Source organism: Eucalyptus grandis, chromosome 10 (assembly GCF_016545825.1).
Source record: "Eucalyptus grandis isolate ANBG69807.140 chromosome 10, ASM1654582v1, whole genome shotgun sequence".
Taxonomy (NCBI): Eukaryota; Viridiplantae; Streptophyta; class Magnoliopsida; order Myrtales; family Myrtaceae; genus Eucalyptus; species Eucalyptus grandis.
The window spans coordinates 15,415,440-15,431,628 of NC_052621.1; the positions used below are offsets into that span (position 1 = coordinate 15,415,440).

Sequence of the window (16,189 nt, forward strand, 5' to 3'; positions counted from 1 at the left end):
GGGCTGTCCGTATTGGTACAGTGCGCGGGTTCCCTGGATCACCAAAAAAAAAGAAAAAAACTTAAATATGATTGGTTCAATAAGCAATTCTATGAAATTACATGCACTCGCCCTAATCCATATAACTTAGGTCGTATGTTCTTAACCTTTGAATATATATTTATGGAAAAATGCAACCGATATTGACAAATGCAATTAAGATTTTCGCATGTGCATCTTCATCTTCAAGTATCTTCGTCTAAAGAATTTAATTGACAAAATTGAATTTAATACATCAGTGATGAGACTTCGATGGTGACTTGAGCCACGATGGAAGAGGCATAAAACACATTTTAAACACACAGAATCTTTCTGAGGCTAAATTCAGTCATCGGATAACATGAAAAACGAGAATCAGCTGGACGGAGGCGGAAGGAATCAGCGGACGGAAGAACCAGAAACGCAAGCACAAAACCAAACAAAAACAAAGGAAGGAAGACCGATAACACGTGGCCGGTGGATATGAACCCAAAGATCGACGCCGGTGACGATCTCCTGCTCCCAAACTCTCAGCTAATCTGAACCTCACAGTATTCCCCCACGATTTCAATGACAGTATCATCCACGGGTCCCGCCACAGCGGCCTTCAGCACCAGCATCGATCTTTCTCTGTTCGTCTTCACCTCCATGGTCTCCCCGACATCCTCACTCCTCCCTCCTCTACTGCCACGCTCTTTTTTCCGTCTCCAGAGCGCCTGAATCGCTGTTAGTTTCTTTGGGGAATTTCGTCGAACACCCGGATGGCGTCCCTAGGGTCTCTGCAGTTTCTCAGCGAGCCGAAGGCAGAGAGCTCTCTACTCCTTTACTGCATCAATCGGCGTCGACCCAGATCGGGTTCGTGCGGTTATTGGCCGAGGAAGTCGCCGGTTCCGCTTCATTTGAGGGGCTTGTCTTGTGGGTTTTCGCGATCGAGAGATGCTGAAGATGGCTGGCTCAAGTGTTCATTTTGCCGTGGCAGAATGTCGGGTTTGTATGACAGAGGCCAGTTCTTGAGTGTGAGAGCGGCTGGGATGGGGTCTGCGGAAGGCGATGACGGTGATAGTCTAGAAACTGAGGACAAGCTCCAGGCCACCATTGAGAAGAGCAAGAGGGTTCTTGCAATGCAGAGAGACCTGCTCAATCAGGTAATTCTGTCGAAAAGGAAACTTTTGCTTTGTTCCAGTTTCTAGTTCTTCTCGGAAGACGGTTAACTTTTTAGGTTTTGGATGACAATCGTCTTTAATTTCACTGATTAAAAGTCAGCTTCGTGAAGTTTTCAAACTCTAAAACGTAAAGTGAATTTGGAAAGTGCAGTGCTTTTCAATAGAAAGAAGAAAAAGGGAGCGACGTATTGGTAGTTTTCCTTTAATTATATGATGAAGTTATGTTTAAGTTTCGACTTACATTGTAGGGCCTACTTAAATTATTCTCACTGTTAAAAAGCACCCAAAATTTAAACTAATCCAGGTCTAGCAAATTCAATGCTTTAGCTTCAGATATGCAGAATTTGATGGCATTCTATGGTCCTTGCTTTCTGGGAATCAAAGTTGAATATAAGTAACATGATATTCCATCCATTGAGAAGCTATGATCTCATCTGCATAAGAGGCTACACTTCATTTTCAAGCAGTATCATAGTTCGATTATGGTATAATTTTTAGTTCGATGGCTAAGTGCATCTGGTGTATGGTTGAAAAGATTTTCCATATTTATATATGGTAGTCATTTTCTTGCACTGACATAGTCTCAATGTAGGCTTGCTTCATTGGAGAGAATCTCTCAGGTCTAGTTCTTACCAAAGTAGCAGATTTCTATGCATTGTGGAAATTTTAGCTTGTCCAGCTGGCATGCAGAAATTTGCTAGCTTGGTGTTCAATCACAGCTGATTTCTTATATAATGAGTGCCTCCAGAAATTATCGAATGGAATCCCTTTTGTCGAGTGTAGCATAAAGATAATGATTCCCCACTGTCTACTTCTTTTATAAAAAAAATGGTAACGGTCAATTACTTCTGCTATCTTTTTGAACCTTGAAGAGCATTTATTTTGATTCTTTTGTATTTTACCTAGTCCTCTGAACCCAAACTTTTTCATCAACTAATTATTTCTAACAACTAGGAGATGCATCCCTTGTCCTTTAAACTCATTATCTTGTCAGTTCTCTGTTGCATTATCTTCAGTCTCCTATTGTGTTCTTTTGTTGGCCTATTTTCTTTTTTCTTTTTTGTTTCCGTTTCTGTCTTTCTTTCTTTTTCTTTTTTTTTTTTTTTGTTTGGCGGGGGGGGGGGTTCTGTTTGACATACTGTTGTGCACTGATTTTGCGCAAGGAGTGAGGGATCAATCTGGTGGTGGTCCGCCTTAATTAGATGTAAGTGGATTTTTTTTTAGGTGGTAACAAAACCATGATGCTTCAGATGAGTGATATTATAATGGAGTTGATCTTTCTTCAAGGTCTTTATCTAACTTATCTAATTTTCTTCTTGTTATCTGTAACCTTTTTTTCACTTTGTTGTCCTCTGAAGATTGCTGAGAGAAGAAAATTGGTTTCTACTATAAAAAACAGCACAATTAGCGCAACAGAGGCTGAAACTGCATATGAAAATGGGATGAGCACATCTTCACATCAGGATGTTGCTTCAACTTCTGACAACTATACTACTTTTGAAGATAATGTCCTTGGACAAACAAATGGGCAAAGTTTTTCAGGGAGCCCACTGCATTCAACAAAGGAGGCACCAGAAAGTGTACTAACTAAAGAACCTGATAAAGCAGAGAGAAACCTTGAAAGTCAGTTTTCTTCTAAGGTGACACCTTCCAGCAGTGATTCTCCAGAACATTCGAACAACATCAGTTCAGTTTCAGTTCAGTCCACAGAGATGCCATCATTTCTTTCGAGTACCCTGGAGGTTGAACCTTTAGAGGTGGAACAGAATGAAAGTTTGAAGGAATCAAGCCTTCAGAATGTTGATAATGAGACAGCAGATCCAGTCTCTGAGGACATGGAACCCCCTCCTTTGGCTGGACCCAATGTCATGAATATTATATTGGTTGCTGCAGAATGTGCTCCATGGTCTAAAACAGGTACTCTCACAGTGGACACTATTAATGGTGTAGAGTAACAAAAGTAAATTACTAGAGCATTGCAAATTCGTATTTCAGTCTAGGTTAGTAGAATGTAGTCAGTTGCCACAAGAGATCGTCTAATTTGATAAATCCTATGGCTTCCCAAGGTTTATAAGCTAACTATATGCATGGAATGTTGGGTTGACATTATAAAACTGTATCAATTAGTTTGAAAAGCTCCTTCCAAGTGTCTGTAGCTATATAATGAATAAGTACAACCAGATGTCATGCTTTTTGCCTGTTTATTTAATGCTAAAGTTTGACTAACATGTCAAGAGTATATTGTAGGTGGGCTTGGAGATGTGGCTGGATCTTTACCAAAAGCTTTGGCTCGTCGGGGGCATAGGGTTATGGTAATGTCAATACCCTAATCCTCCCATGTCTTTGAAATACTTGATAACTATGATTAAACCGTTTTGGGTAACTTACTAGGAATGTGTGCAGCATTCATTGTTAAGTAGCAGTTGCGGATAATAGTTGTATATGCAGAAAAATTTTCTACATGTTCATCTTTAAAATAGCATATAAAATGAACTGCCAACATCTCTCAGTGGCTTTCTTTTTCCCCCTAACTGAAGAGAAGAGACATGTGTTGCAAACAATTTTTTTTATTGGCTTAAACTTAGAATTTGTCCAGCTACTATTGTGAGATTTATGGCATGTTTACTGAAACTTTGTAGCAACTCAATTAACCTAAAATAAATCAAACTATAGTTACACTTCCTCTTTTATTTTTATTAAATAGGTTGTGGCACCTCGATATGGAAACTATGCTGAAGCCCAGCAAATAGGCGAGAGGAAAAGGTACAAGGTTGATGGCCAGGTTTGCACAGCTTCTGAATTTTATCTCATATGATTTTTGTTTCTTATGTACCGTGGGCTTTTACACTTTTAATGCTCCGTATAATTTACAGGATCATGAGGTCTCATATTTCCAGGCCTATATAGATGGTGTGGATTTTGTTTTCATTGACAGCCCGATGTTTCGTCATATTGAGAACAACATCTATGGAGGGAACCGAGTGGTCAGTTTTTTTTTTTTTTTTTTTTTTCCACTAGAAATAATTTGAACATTATGTCTTTGCAGATACATATATTTTGTATTTATCATATATACTTACCATGCTTATAACACTGACTACCAGACAAGATAGAACATTAGCAACTCTATTCTGTGTTCTCAGGGATAACCATGACCCTTGGTTCTTTAATAGTTACACTAAATCGAGTACACACTGGCTATGATTTTCCCTTCTTATATTTTTCAATAACAATTACTCATTAAGCATTTTGATCATGTCTTACCATTATCAATTGATTCCTTGTGGTCTGATAGCTTGGTGAATGGTTCTGACTGTCCTTTTGGCAAAATGCATGACCTCTTGTGGATATCTTTCCTATTATCTCTGTAATAGTTCTTGATCATTATGCTGACTGTGAAACAAAAACAGATGAGGAATCATCTTCAATCATTGCTTTGCTGCACGAGAGATCTCATATCCTGTAGCTTTGATGGTGCAGGACATTTTGAAAAGAATGGTGCTGTTTTGCAAAGCAGCTGTTGAGGTATTGATTATTGGTAGAATCCATTCTTGTTTCTACATGATGCCTGTTGATCACATTGGTTTGGCACCCAATAGTCAAGAAGTAGCACATGCATCATGCCATATGCCAATTATGGTGTCAAAACACATAATTATCTTATACGGTGATCTAAAGTAGTAGTCCATATGGGTAGATGGAATAGCTTTTGTTTTTTTTTTCCACCTAGCACGCTTGACACCTTATCAACACTGGTCGGTGGCTTGCAGGTCCCCTGGCATGTCCCATGTGGTGGTATCTGCTACGGGGATGGCAATTTGGTTTTCATCGCCAATGATTGGCATACTGCATTGTTGCCAGTATACCTCAAGGCTTATTACAGGGACAATGGTTTAATGTCATTTACAAGGTCAATTCTAGTGATCCACAACATAGCTCACCAGGTAGCTTTCTGAAGCTTTGTCTTCAAGTTTATGATCATTGCACTCTGAACTCTTAATGTCTGATGTGTAGTACCAGCTTGTCTTCTATACTAGTACTGCAGTAGCTCTCTATTTGCAAAAGCAACCGAGACAGTAGCTTTCCATTTGGGTTCTAAGATAGGGCATTGCTTGTGTATACGAATTGTATGAATGGAAATCAGTTGCTGTTTGCGAGCGCGAGTGAGTGATACCATGGGTGATACAAGGCTCGAGCCCAAAAGATCACATTCCCTACCTGTGTGATCCCATGACCCTAGAGATCCTCCACAAAAGAACTATTTGTTTTGTGTTGTGTGTGCATTGAAAATGTAGTGGAGGCTCGAGCATTTCATGTGGACAATGAAGTCTTTTGGTAGGCAAAGTAGTCAACCCAAGCTTAATTGGAATCAGGAAACACGATCATAGATTTATACTGTCAGGTTCATTCATGTGTCACATATAGCAGTTTTGCATGTTCAAGGGTTTACCTGGGTATTCAAAGAGTTTCCAGTATCTTTTTTGACAAAAAGAATCGGCATCTAAAAATTGCAGGGTCATTCATAGGTGATAAAGATGAGTGTTTATTTCTATTTGTGTTGCTTAAATTTATACGACCTAGATATTTAGCAATCAGGTATTAGCACATTTGACTGGCTGAGAAGAACTTCCATTGTTATATTTTTGACAATGAAAATATGATCCTTAATAAAATGGTGTTTCGCTAGGGACGGGGACCAGTGGATGATTTTTCCTTTGTGGATCTTCCGCCACACTATATTGACCTTTTTAAATTGTATGATCCTCTCGGAGGGGACCACTTCAACATATTTGCCGCGGGTCTAAAAACAGCAGATCGTGTGGTAACAGTGAGTCATGGATATGCTTGGGAACTCAAAACTTCTGAAGGCGGTTGGGGTTTGCACAACATCATCAATGAGATGGACTGGAAACTGAGAGGCATTGTCAATGGGATCGATACAAAAGAGTGGAGTCCACAATACGATGTTCACCTAAAATCAGATGGTTATACTAACTATTCCTTGGAAAATCTCCAAACTGGGAAGGCCCAGTGTAAGGAAGCATTTCAGAGGGAGCTTGGTTTGCCTGTCCATCCCAATGTTCCTCTGCTCGGTTTCATTGGGAGGTTGGATCACCAGAAAGGTGTTGATCTAATAGCCGAGGCTGTACCGTGGCTGATGGGTCAGGATGTGCAGCTAGTCATGTTGGGAACGGGAAGGCAAGATCTTGAACAGATGCTTCGGCAGTTTGAAGGACAACACCGCGATAAAATCAGGGGATGGGTCGGGTTTTCCGTGAAAATGGCTCACAGGATAACTGCTGCTTCGGACATTCTACTCATGCCGTCGAGATTTGAGCCTTGCGGGCTCAACCAACTCTATGCCATGAGCTATGGGACCATACCGGTCGTACATGCTGTGGGTGGACTGAGAGACACGGTTGAACCGTTTGATCCCTTCAACAATACGGGGCTTGGGTGGACATTTGATAGTGCAGAAGCAAATAAGCTGATAAATGCGCTGGGTTACTGCTTGATGACATATAGGCAGTACAAGGAGAGCTGGGAAGGAATCCAAAGAAGAGGGATGACAAAGGACCTCAGTTGGGACAATGCAGCTCGGAATTACGAGGAGGTCCTTGTTGCTGCAAAGTATCAGTGGTGAGTCTTTCAGGTGTTTTTTAAGTGCATACTTATATGGCCTATTCTTGAGCATGGCCTGTGCATGCGGGAATGAACGTCTATAGCATGCAAAATCCATGGGGCTCTAGTTTCAGGCGAAAGATGCCGGTTCATGTCTTTCTCAGTTGTCATCTTCCTGAATTCGAGAGTTTTTGGGCCAATTTCTGTTCATGCTTGCCGTACGCTCGGTAAATACTAGTAGGCCAGTGGACCATTTGGAATTTACTGCTGTATAAATTCTTCTACGTATCGGTTTTTTTTCCTCGGCCAAATAAATAGGTTTTCAAGATATCATCCACCAGCGGAAGAAAAAAGGAAGGAGAAAATTCTTGTAAAACCAAATGCTATAAACCCATGTGATCTAATCTCTATTTTGGGCCATCTATTCCTGCCCGACTTTATTGCTATAAGTTTGCTAGGTAAACCGGAAAAAAAAAAAAAAAAAAAAAAAAAGTGGGGCGTAAACGGTCCGATTCCGTTACAGCAACACCTTTGTGAAGTCCACAACCTTTGAAGGTAGTTTTTGGGTTCAAAGTGGATTTTTATTATGGTTAAGTATGAAAGTAGAGACAATTATAGAACAATTCCTAAAGTTTATCAAGATCCATAATATATATATATATATATATATATATTATTTTTTATTTTTGTGCATTTAAATCTTAAAACTTACAAATTTGATGTTTTTGAGTCCTTTCGTTGATTTCATAGTATAGTGATTTGTGCTACTATCTTTTCAATCATACGTGATCATAAATAAATAAAAAGACGAAACCCTTCATCGGAATTTTTTAATTTTTATTTGTTTAAAATTGAAAAAAAAAAATGTATGCAACTTTTTAGATATAAATTTGAAAAGAATGCTAAAAATCAAATATATATATATATATATATGTATATATATATCGGAATTTTTAATTTTTATTTGTTTAAAATTGAAAAAAAATAATGTATGCAACTTTTTATATATAAATTTGAAAATAATGCTAAAAATCAAATATATATATATATATATATATATATATTAAAAAAAAAAAAGACGAAACCCTTCATCGAAATTTTTTAATTTTTATTTGTTTAAAATTGAAAAAAATAATGTATGCAACTTTTTAAATATAAATTTTGACAATAATGCTAAAAAAAATCGATACATACATACATACATACATATATATATATATATATATATATAATATTTTTTAAAAGACCAAATCCTTTATCGAATTTTTTTAATTTTTATTTGTTTAAAATTGAAAAAATAATGTATGCAACTTTTTAAATATAAATTTGAAAATAATGCTAAAAAATCAAATATATATATATTTTAAAAAGAACAAACCCTTCGTCGGAACTTTTTAATTTTTATTTATTTAAAATTGAAAAAATAAAGTATGCAACTTTATAAATATAAATTTATACAATAATACTAAAAATCAAATATATATGCTAAAAAGTCAAATATATAATAATTTTTTTAAAAAGACAATATTTAATTTTTTTTAGCATTTATATATGTTTGATTTTTTTAGCATTATTTTAACATTTAAAAAATAATAACAAGGGCAAAATTAAAAATTTGAAGAATGAATGATGAAAGTTTCGAAAAAAAAAAAAAAAGTTTTAGCATTTGACCAAATACTAAAAACTCAAAGTTAGTCCTTACTAGCATTGATTCACTTAAAAGTTACTTCAAAATAATTGCCAAACAGTTAAGCATTTCCCCAGCAATTCCTCAATGGGCTTTGGAGGTTGAAAGCTCATTGAGAATGCTGAACCAAACGCACTTTGAATCCATCCAAGAAAACACCCATTTGCAACTATTATGAAGAAACACATTGACAATATTGAGCACAACATATGGCAAAAGTATATACTTTGTTAAGGGTTGGGAGTGGGTTCAGGGACGTCTGCTGGATTTCAAACCCAGTATGCGCCAAGAAAAAGGAAGAAGAAAAACATATACTCAATAATTGCCCCAAGTAAATGTAACATTGGCATCTGACAACATCATATCATCACCCATGAATCAGATCACTTTTTAATTGCAACAAGCGAAAGCACTTCAAAGAGGGGAACACAGAAATAGATGGCATGAGAGCGCAAGAATGGTCACCCCAAGAGCATAGCAAATTGGTATATCGAGAAACTACTTGATCTACCAAAACCCGCTTTATAGCTAAACTAACAGCTCTCAGGTGTAGGAGACTCTTCTTTCCCGGTTGTATGGCAAATAGGAACGCCCGGAGAAGAGCCCAGCAAAGCCCTTTGATAAGCAACCTTCGACTGCACATGGAGACTTGGAGCCAAGGGGACTACTGTGCCTGACATTTTCCATGTAGTCATCTGGAGTATCAGTCAGTGGGCTATCCTCGAAGGCTGAAGACAAATTTGCCTTTTGCCTTCTCTTGGAAATCACGGACCAATGATCATGACTGGTGTCCTCAATGCACGTTTCTGAGAGTCCCTCACTAACCCTGGTGAAGTCGTCACTGAACTTCCTCTTCAAACCGTGATAGCTCTTCAATCCTGCAATAAACACCAGTTCCAGGAAATGATTGCTAACCTGAAGCTATGGAAACGAAAAAATTAAGTGGTCGTGCAATTGGCTTACCTGGGAGAGGGTCATCATGAGATTCTGAATCATCACAGGTACAATGGAAGTTAGTATTGTTACTGGTTCCCGTTACCCTACCCAAAAGGAAATATTGATCAGCAGATCCTCAAACTGTCATCGTACAACTGCATATGCAGCTAAAGGCTTGCTAAAGGCACCAATAAGCCTAATAACAATTATTGCTAGTTGACTTTTTGTAAACAGAAACAACTTTTACAAAACAGTCTCGTTAGATTTTATGAAAGTAGTAGTCAGGGAGTTTTTACAAAAGTAAAGACTTTGATTAGTGAAAGACCTGAACAATTCAGGCCTCCCCTGAAAAGGTTATGGAGATCAGTGAGTATTTTAACGAACCTGTACATATGCTCAACAAAATCATCTATTAAGACAGGCCATGCACCTGGAACAACAGTAAGCAGAGATAATTAACAGCTTGAAGCTTCATGAAAAATGATAGAGAATATATTTCATCAAAGTTATCTTTCACAACAACATCATCATAATCCTTAAATAGAGGAGAGACTCAAATGAAAGGTGTAACTCAAAAGTGTATATTTGAACAAATTTCACAAAGAGGTAAGAAAATGCCAAATTTCATTTCTAGTACGGATATAAGGGAAAAAAATCATATAAAAGCCCCCACAATGTGTCTGCTTGTTTTTATAGAAATTCAGTTGCAAAAGTGACCGTCATTGCCACATCTTCAAAGTTATCAAAAAGCAGGACTGGGGGACCAAAAGTAGCTTAACAGCAATACACCACAGAAATGACCATCTCAACACTGCAATAGCAGGGACCTATTAAGATTCAATACCTGCAGGATCATAACCTTCTAGAGTTTCATGTACGCAACGGCTAAATGCTAGAACTTGCTGCCAAGTATCTTCAGAGATGTTATATCGCTGGTTTTTCTGGAGGAACCAACATTTCAATATCCTTAAAGAGAATCACTAGAAAAACTAAAGGAGGTAGAAGAACAGGAAATTGCAGAGAATTTATGCAACCAATATGTTAGAAAGAGGACCATATATGAACGAAATAAAACTAATTTTACTTGATCCAAAACAAGTATTCAAGACAATGAACATCTGAAGCATCTTCAAAAATACTTAAAGATGCTTAAACACTTAACTCGCATACTTAAGGCTCAACTACCCTAAAAAGGTACCTGATTATCATTTCCAATCACCGCAAGTTTTTTAAAAAAATCACTATGCCTTAACCACAATCATCCAATAACTATACTCACTTCTCATTAAACACAGGGATCAGTACAACTGATATTTATACTACTTTCACAAAACCTAGGGCCAATCACAGATCTAGAAAAGCTTAAAAAGCATTTTCCAGAAGATTACTCAATTCTAAATTCAAAGCGCACGAACTCTCTCTTACTAAAAGCCATTTAAAAAAGATGAAGCTATGGTAACACTATTTCCACTTCGGTATAGTGTTCATCTTCATTAAGTTTGAAGAATTGCCGTCCAATCATGGAACTTCATTAGCAGCCAAAAATGCCCAAAACACGACTGCTTCAAGCAAATAGAAGATGCAATTTGCCTTTAAAAGTATACATTTAGCACAGCATAACAGGATGGTAGAAAACTATCATTTCCAATTATCATCAGTGTTTTAAAAACTGTACTGAAGGCTATACTGGATGGCTGACCAGTACGTGGTTCTAACTGGTCCAACCACGCAGTTTGATTATTAACATACTGTTCAAAATTATATAATTTTATACCTTACAAAATGGAGAATTAGCATAAGTGCATCGCGAAACCGAGTTGGCAAGGTCATTACAGCATGTTCCAAAGGGCATGGTTCAAATCTCCAAAGGTCCCTTTCCACATTTTTAGAGAACAGTGTATGTTTAAAAGAATTCTACAGCCTTCAAATTAACAGGGACATTCATAACCCAGTTGGTTGAAAGGCAATAAAGGAAAAAGAGGTCATCATTCCACTCTTATGCTTGTCATCACAACTCTTATTTTTTACAAAGTGCAAAATCGGTCTAATGAGCTGGTCTAATCCGGTCTAAGCCATAACGGTTCATACGTTTCTCACCAATTTGGCCAGGTCGACCAGTTTTGACCACTAATGGACAATGATATGAACCAGATCGGAGGCCAAGCCAGTAATTAAGTGTCCCAGCATCATCTGCCAAGCATACTTTATAAGAAACATATTACACTTAAGATAGTGAATGCATTGGAAACTGTAACATTCCCTTATTTAGTTACTCAACAAGTGCGTCCAGGGCACTCACTAATAAACTCCAAGTTTGAGTTCAAAGCACAGAGATCTTACTAAAAATTACTTACAACAAATTAAAGGTAATAACACTATATCCAAGGGCACAATGGTTAACAGTCAACATGAGTTAACAGTCAAGTCCCCCCGCCCCCCTCCCTCCCTCTCTCTCTCTCTCTCTCTCTCTCGTTCGTGCGCGTCCCCCCTTAGGGGCTGTTTGGTTCAACTTTGGGGAAATGGCTTTGCATTTTCCCTAAGTATCTTTAGAAGAATGGGCATTTGGTGAATGCTGAAGTATTTGGGAACTCTTATTTTGGTGTAGCATTTTGCAAAATAGCTTTGAGGTGAAAAGAAAAAGGAAAAAAAGAAGAGGAAAAAGGAGGAGGAGGAGATGTTGACGCAGAGGAGGGGAGCGAGTGGGAGGCAATCGGAGCTGGTGGGGGAGGCGGCCGGTGGCTGTGGTGGGGGAGGCAGCTGGTGGCTGTGGTGGTGGGGAGGCGGCGGGTTGCGCGACCCCCACACCGCTGTCCTGTGGATCACGCGGCCTCAGGGCGACCGGATCTGGCCGGCTAAGCACCGCTCAGCCTGTCCCGTGGGTCGTGCGACGCCGCCTAAGGCTGCGACCCACGCAACGGCGGTGCGTGGCGACCGGATCTGGGCGGCTGAGCACCGCTCAGCCCGTGGCATGGGTCGCGCAATGCCGTGGCGACCAGATCTGGTCGGCTGAGCACCGCTCAGCCCGTCGCGTGGGTTGCGCGGCCTAGGCAACGCCACTAAGGTCGTGACCCATGCAACGGTGGTGCGTGGCCACAGCGATGTGTGGTCACGGCGGTGCATGGGCGACCAGCTCCGGCCGGTTGAGCTCTGCCGGCTGAGCTTTGGTCTTGAAGAAACAAGGAAGACGAGGAAGACAATGAACAGTTGTTTTTTAGGGTAAAACAAGATAACTCAATTATCAGTGAGGGCAATATTGGAAGAAAAAAATTCATTAAACCCCCCTTCAGCATTCCAGAGCATTCCAAATGCTAGCATTCCCCCAAGTATACTTCCAAATGCTGAACCAAACAGCTGAAAGCCCCTTGGGAATGCTGAACCAAACAGCCCCTTATGGAGTTTGGAAATTAATTTGCTGGTAAGATTATCCAGCCACATAGAATCAGACTCAAACCAGAAAAAATGGGAAGAAAAAAAATTTCTTAGGCCCTATTAAGGGTCAGATGCAACAGGAATTACCCCTTAAATCAAAGAGTCATACTCCGCAATGAAATTTATAAAAATAAATCTGTTCCCAAGATGGATTCCATAATAATGTTTTTGACATAGTGGATGGCTCAGCACGTGGAGTTAATGTGCTCTAATTCAGCTGCTTTGGTAGTTTTCAGATTTTTTTCAAGTGTCTTGACCGTTTAAAGGGTACACTCGACTTACTCTAGAGGTGGGGTTCAGTTCGGAGGGGCTAAGTTATGAGCAAAAAGAATAAGGCCAAGTGGCACATTTGCAGTCCACTGTTTTGACACAAAATTGAGAGAGAGAGAGAGAGAGAGAGTTTTCAATGTCATCAGTTTAAACATGCTCCACCGTCTTGATGCTAGGGCATTTCTATCAGATCACTGAAATAATTGTGTACACAACTAAAAATGGCTGCAGAAATAGGGTCGCCCTAAAATGAAGATTTGCGAAAGTGAGAATCTCCACGTGTTACATAATTTGACCCAACCAACAGAAATAGAGAAAAAGGGACAATTGTGCCGCCCCATATTCAAAAAAACAAAAAAAAGGCGTTACACCAGAATATGTTTAAGAGAATTTTCCAAAAGTACAACAGTGCTTAGACATGATAGATAGCAACTACAAAATTGAGGACTGGTTAAGAGAAAAAAAATAAACAAGAGAAGACTCTGAAAAAGAGGATAAAGCAAATATTGATTGTGAAAATAACTTTACAGCTGTGAATGAAACACGTGAAGACTATTTCTCCTCAACTCATCAAATAATACACTCATACAGGCTAGGTGACTTCTTAGCCATGTTGTGAAGTCAGTGGAACAGATGTTCTATTGCAGTATATACTCAACTGATACATGATGCTAAAACTTCACTTATTTCTGCTGATGATAGGGTGCCATAATTACTGGTTCTGTTGTTGGCATCGAGTATATTGGCTTGGTTTACCATACTAAAAAGACACCGAACAAAGAATGGAGTAACAGTACCTCAACAAATTCGCACCACTGGTTAAGCAGTCGAAACCTCCCAGCTAATACAAGTTTCCAGGCAGTAATAGCCTTGCTTACAGCTGCCAATCATGCAGGATGAAAGATCACATTAATAAAATGAAGGCTACCAAACGCTAAAGCAAGAGGTTCTTTCAGGAGAATAATTTGGCAAAAAGAGAGTCAACAGAAAATTATATAGACGAAAAGAAACAGCTCACTGATGTTCTTTTGTCCATTTTCACGGCAGATGAAGAAAACAAACTCATAGAAGCATGCAAACTCTGCAAAATCTGCCTGCAAGAACAGAGTACGGGTAACAAGAAAATTCATTTTTCCATATAAAACTAGCAATGCCAGTCATGCTGCTATCTGATCAAGCATGAAAAGAACTATCCAGTTGAAACAACTGTGTGCTGAGCTTGAAAAGTGCTTCTATTAAAATTTATTCATTTCAAAATAGCAAAAAGACAAGAATCCAGACATAATCTCACCAGCAAGTTCAATCGTGACATAAGCTTCAAGAGCTCATTAAAAATTGAATCCCTGTCACAAAAGCAACCAAACTTCTTGAGAAAAAACCATAGAGAATATATTTTAAAAAATGCTCAAAGCTGATGCTCAAAGAAATACTAAAACCGATAAACTCAAACTGATGGGTCTTCTAGCAAACTCCTCAGAAAACTTTAAGATGTATCTTTACAGATGAATCCCTCAATAGAAATAGCTAACATATTTCAACTAACCAGACAGCCCCATGACACATTAAAAGCAAAAAGAGAGCACAGAAGACACAATAATTCTCAACATTTTGACTTAACACTGCAAATCAAATTACGGCTTTATGTGGATTGAAATAAGAAAAAATAATGTTTAACATGCACTCTTATGTCCCAAAACTGACAAATCTACCACGGGCAACTTCCATCAAGTAGCATGCCCAAGCCATAGAGTGCATACCTCGTTGGCAATCTTGATTCAACATATTTTAAGAGTTGAGCCAATGCCTCCCTTGAAAATTTTGCTGTTTCTGACTCGTCGTCTCGTCTCAGACCCTTTTCCACACGTGCACAAGCAATTCCAGATTTAATGTCTGCAAGTAAATTTAAGCTAGATCAACTTGCAGACAGCATCGATCTCGCGCAACAAGCCAGTTTTAGATAATGCAGCAGCAAACAATGCATCCACAAAGGGGAAGAGAGAGAGAGAATGGAAGTACCGCATGGTCTCTCAATTGTTAGCGGGTTGTCTGTAAAACACAAGACCTCGATCGACTAAAGTGACAAAGCTTAACTCAGCCCGACATTCAATCAAACACCTCGCGTTCCCATTTTGGCTCTAACTCTATTTGAGCACGCCAATTCATCAAATAAACCAAAATTGGAACTCAAGAGCAAAAGTGCACCCAGAACCGCATACAGAAAAAGCGGCAACCGAGACCCCCCAATCAAAATCAAGAGTCCACCCGTCAGGAACCATTACTAGCTTGCGCAAAGCAATGAAACAAACAAGAAACGACAAGATCGGGCGCAAAACTCGCGAGAAACGACCGACACGAATTCACCGGAAAAACAAAAACAAAAACCGGAGATTGAACGATCGGCAGACGGCTCGAGTTACCGCAGAATCGGCTGTAGATGTCGAATATGTCCAGGCGATCGGCAGAGGGATCCATCCGCGGACGACAGCGGGAGGGGCTATCGGATTCAGCTCTAGAGTTTCGATCGGTGGAAGTCGAATCGAAACCCTAAGGGCTTGGACTTAGACACAGAGAGGAAATTCACACGATGATAATCGCTTGATCTCGAAGCAAAACTCGCCTCCTTCGGGATCCTTTCTTCCTTATCCTTCTTTTTCAAATTTCTCTTTTCCGGGATTTTTCTTAGCTGCTGCGACGGAAGAAGAAGAAGGTGAGTCGACTCGGATTGGACTCGATCGCAGCAGACAATCCGTCAAAAGAGGCTTTACGTCTCCGGTGCCTTGACGTCTGAATCAAGTTCTCGCTTCCATTCGTCACTTGCTTGGGGGTTCTACCTTTATTTATTTCTTCTTTAAAAGGCAAAGTTGATTAGAGTTTTAATCTCTATATTTTTTAAGTTATTTTCTAATCTTTTTTCTTTTTTTCTCAACGATATTCCATAGACAAGTAACATCTCGGTCCCTAGCAACTTTTTGATATGCTAGATTTGGGTAAATTATGAGATCGAGACACGATTATGAACTTAAAATATTTACTCGAGTTGTCACCAATTTATTTAAATGAACAT

General features: G+C 39.0%; 2 protein-coding genes across 2 annotated transcripts; one reads left to right on the plus strand and one right to left on the minus strand.

The window, feature by feature from the left end:
* The first annotated feature begins 361 nt into the window (after positions 1–361).
* Positions 362–7,225, plus strand: LOC104421995 (granule-bound starch synthase 2, chloroplastic/amyloplastic). Its single transcript, XM_010034196.3, has 8 exons — positions 362–1,163; positions 2,540–3,098; positions 3,429–3,493; positions 3,886–3,963; positions 4,055–4,165; positions 4,662–4,706; positions 4,952–5,125; positions 5,869–7,225. Exons 1-8 carry the CDS (start codon positions 780–782, stop codon positions 6,823–6,825), a joined length of 2,373 nt encoding a protein of 790 aa, XP_010032498.1. The 5' UTR covers positions 362–779; the 3' UTR covers positions 6,826–7,225.
* Positions 7,226–8,785: 1,560 nt separating this feature from the next.
* On the minus strand, positions 8,786–15,948 carry LOC104421996 (defective in cullin neddylation protein 1). Its single transcript, XM_010034197.3, has 9 exons — positions 15,543–15,948; positions 14,883–15,015; positions 14,417–14,468; positions 14,144–14,219; positions 13,923–14,005; positions 10,271–10,367; positions 9,811–9,856; positions 9,454–9,530; positions 8,786–9,368 (listed from the first exon to the last, which is right to left on the minus strand). Exons 1-9 carry the CDS (start codon positions 15,595–15,597, stop codon positions 9,034–9,036), a joined length of 954 nt encoding a protein of 317 aa, XP_010032499.1. The 5' UTR covers positions 15,598–15,948; the 3' UTR covers positions 8,786–9,033.
* Positions 15,949–16,189: the final 241 nt, after the last annotated feature.

What these genes read in the sequence shown, in the direction of transcription:
- LOC104421995 (XM_010034196.3), top strand. Translation starts at nt 780, where the DNA reads ATGGCGTCCCTAGGGTCTCTGCAGTTTCTCAGCGAGCCGAAGGCAGAG. An exon ending in GTCGGGGGCATAGGGTTATG is followed by an intron (nt 3,494 to 3,885) that starts GTAATGTCAATA and finishes TTTATTAAATAG; the next exon opens with GTTGTGGCACCTCGATATGG. An exon ending in GGTACAAGGTTGATGGCCAG is followed by an intron (nt 3,964 to 4,054) that starts GTTTGCACAGCT and finishes TATAATTTACAG; the next exon opens with GATCATGAGGTCTCATATTT.
- LOC104421996 (XM_010034197.3), bottom strand. Translation starts at nt 15,597, where the DNA reads ATGGATCCCTCTGCCGATCGCCTGGACATATTCGACATCTACAGCCGA. An exon ending in CATCTACAGCCGATTCTGCG is followed by an intron (nt 15,016 to 15,542) that starts GTAACTCGAGCC and finishes ATTTACTTGCAG; the next exon opens with ACATTAAATCTGGAATTGCT. An exon ending in AGAAGGTTATGATCCTGCAG is followed by an intron (nt 9,857 to 10,270) that starts GTATTGAATCTT and finishes CTGTTGTTCCAG; the next exon opens with GTGCATGGCCTGTCTTAATA.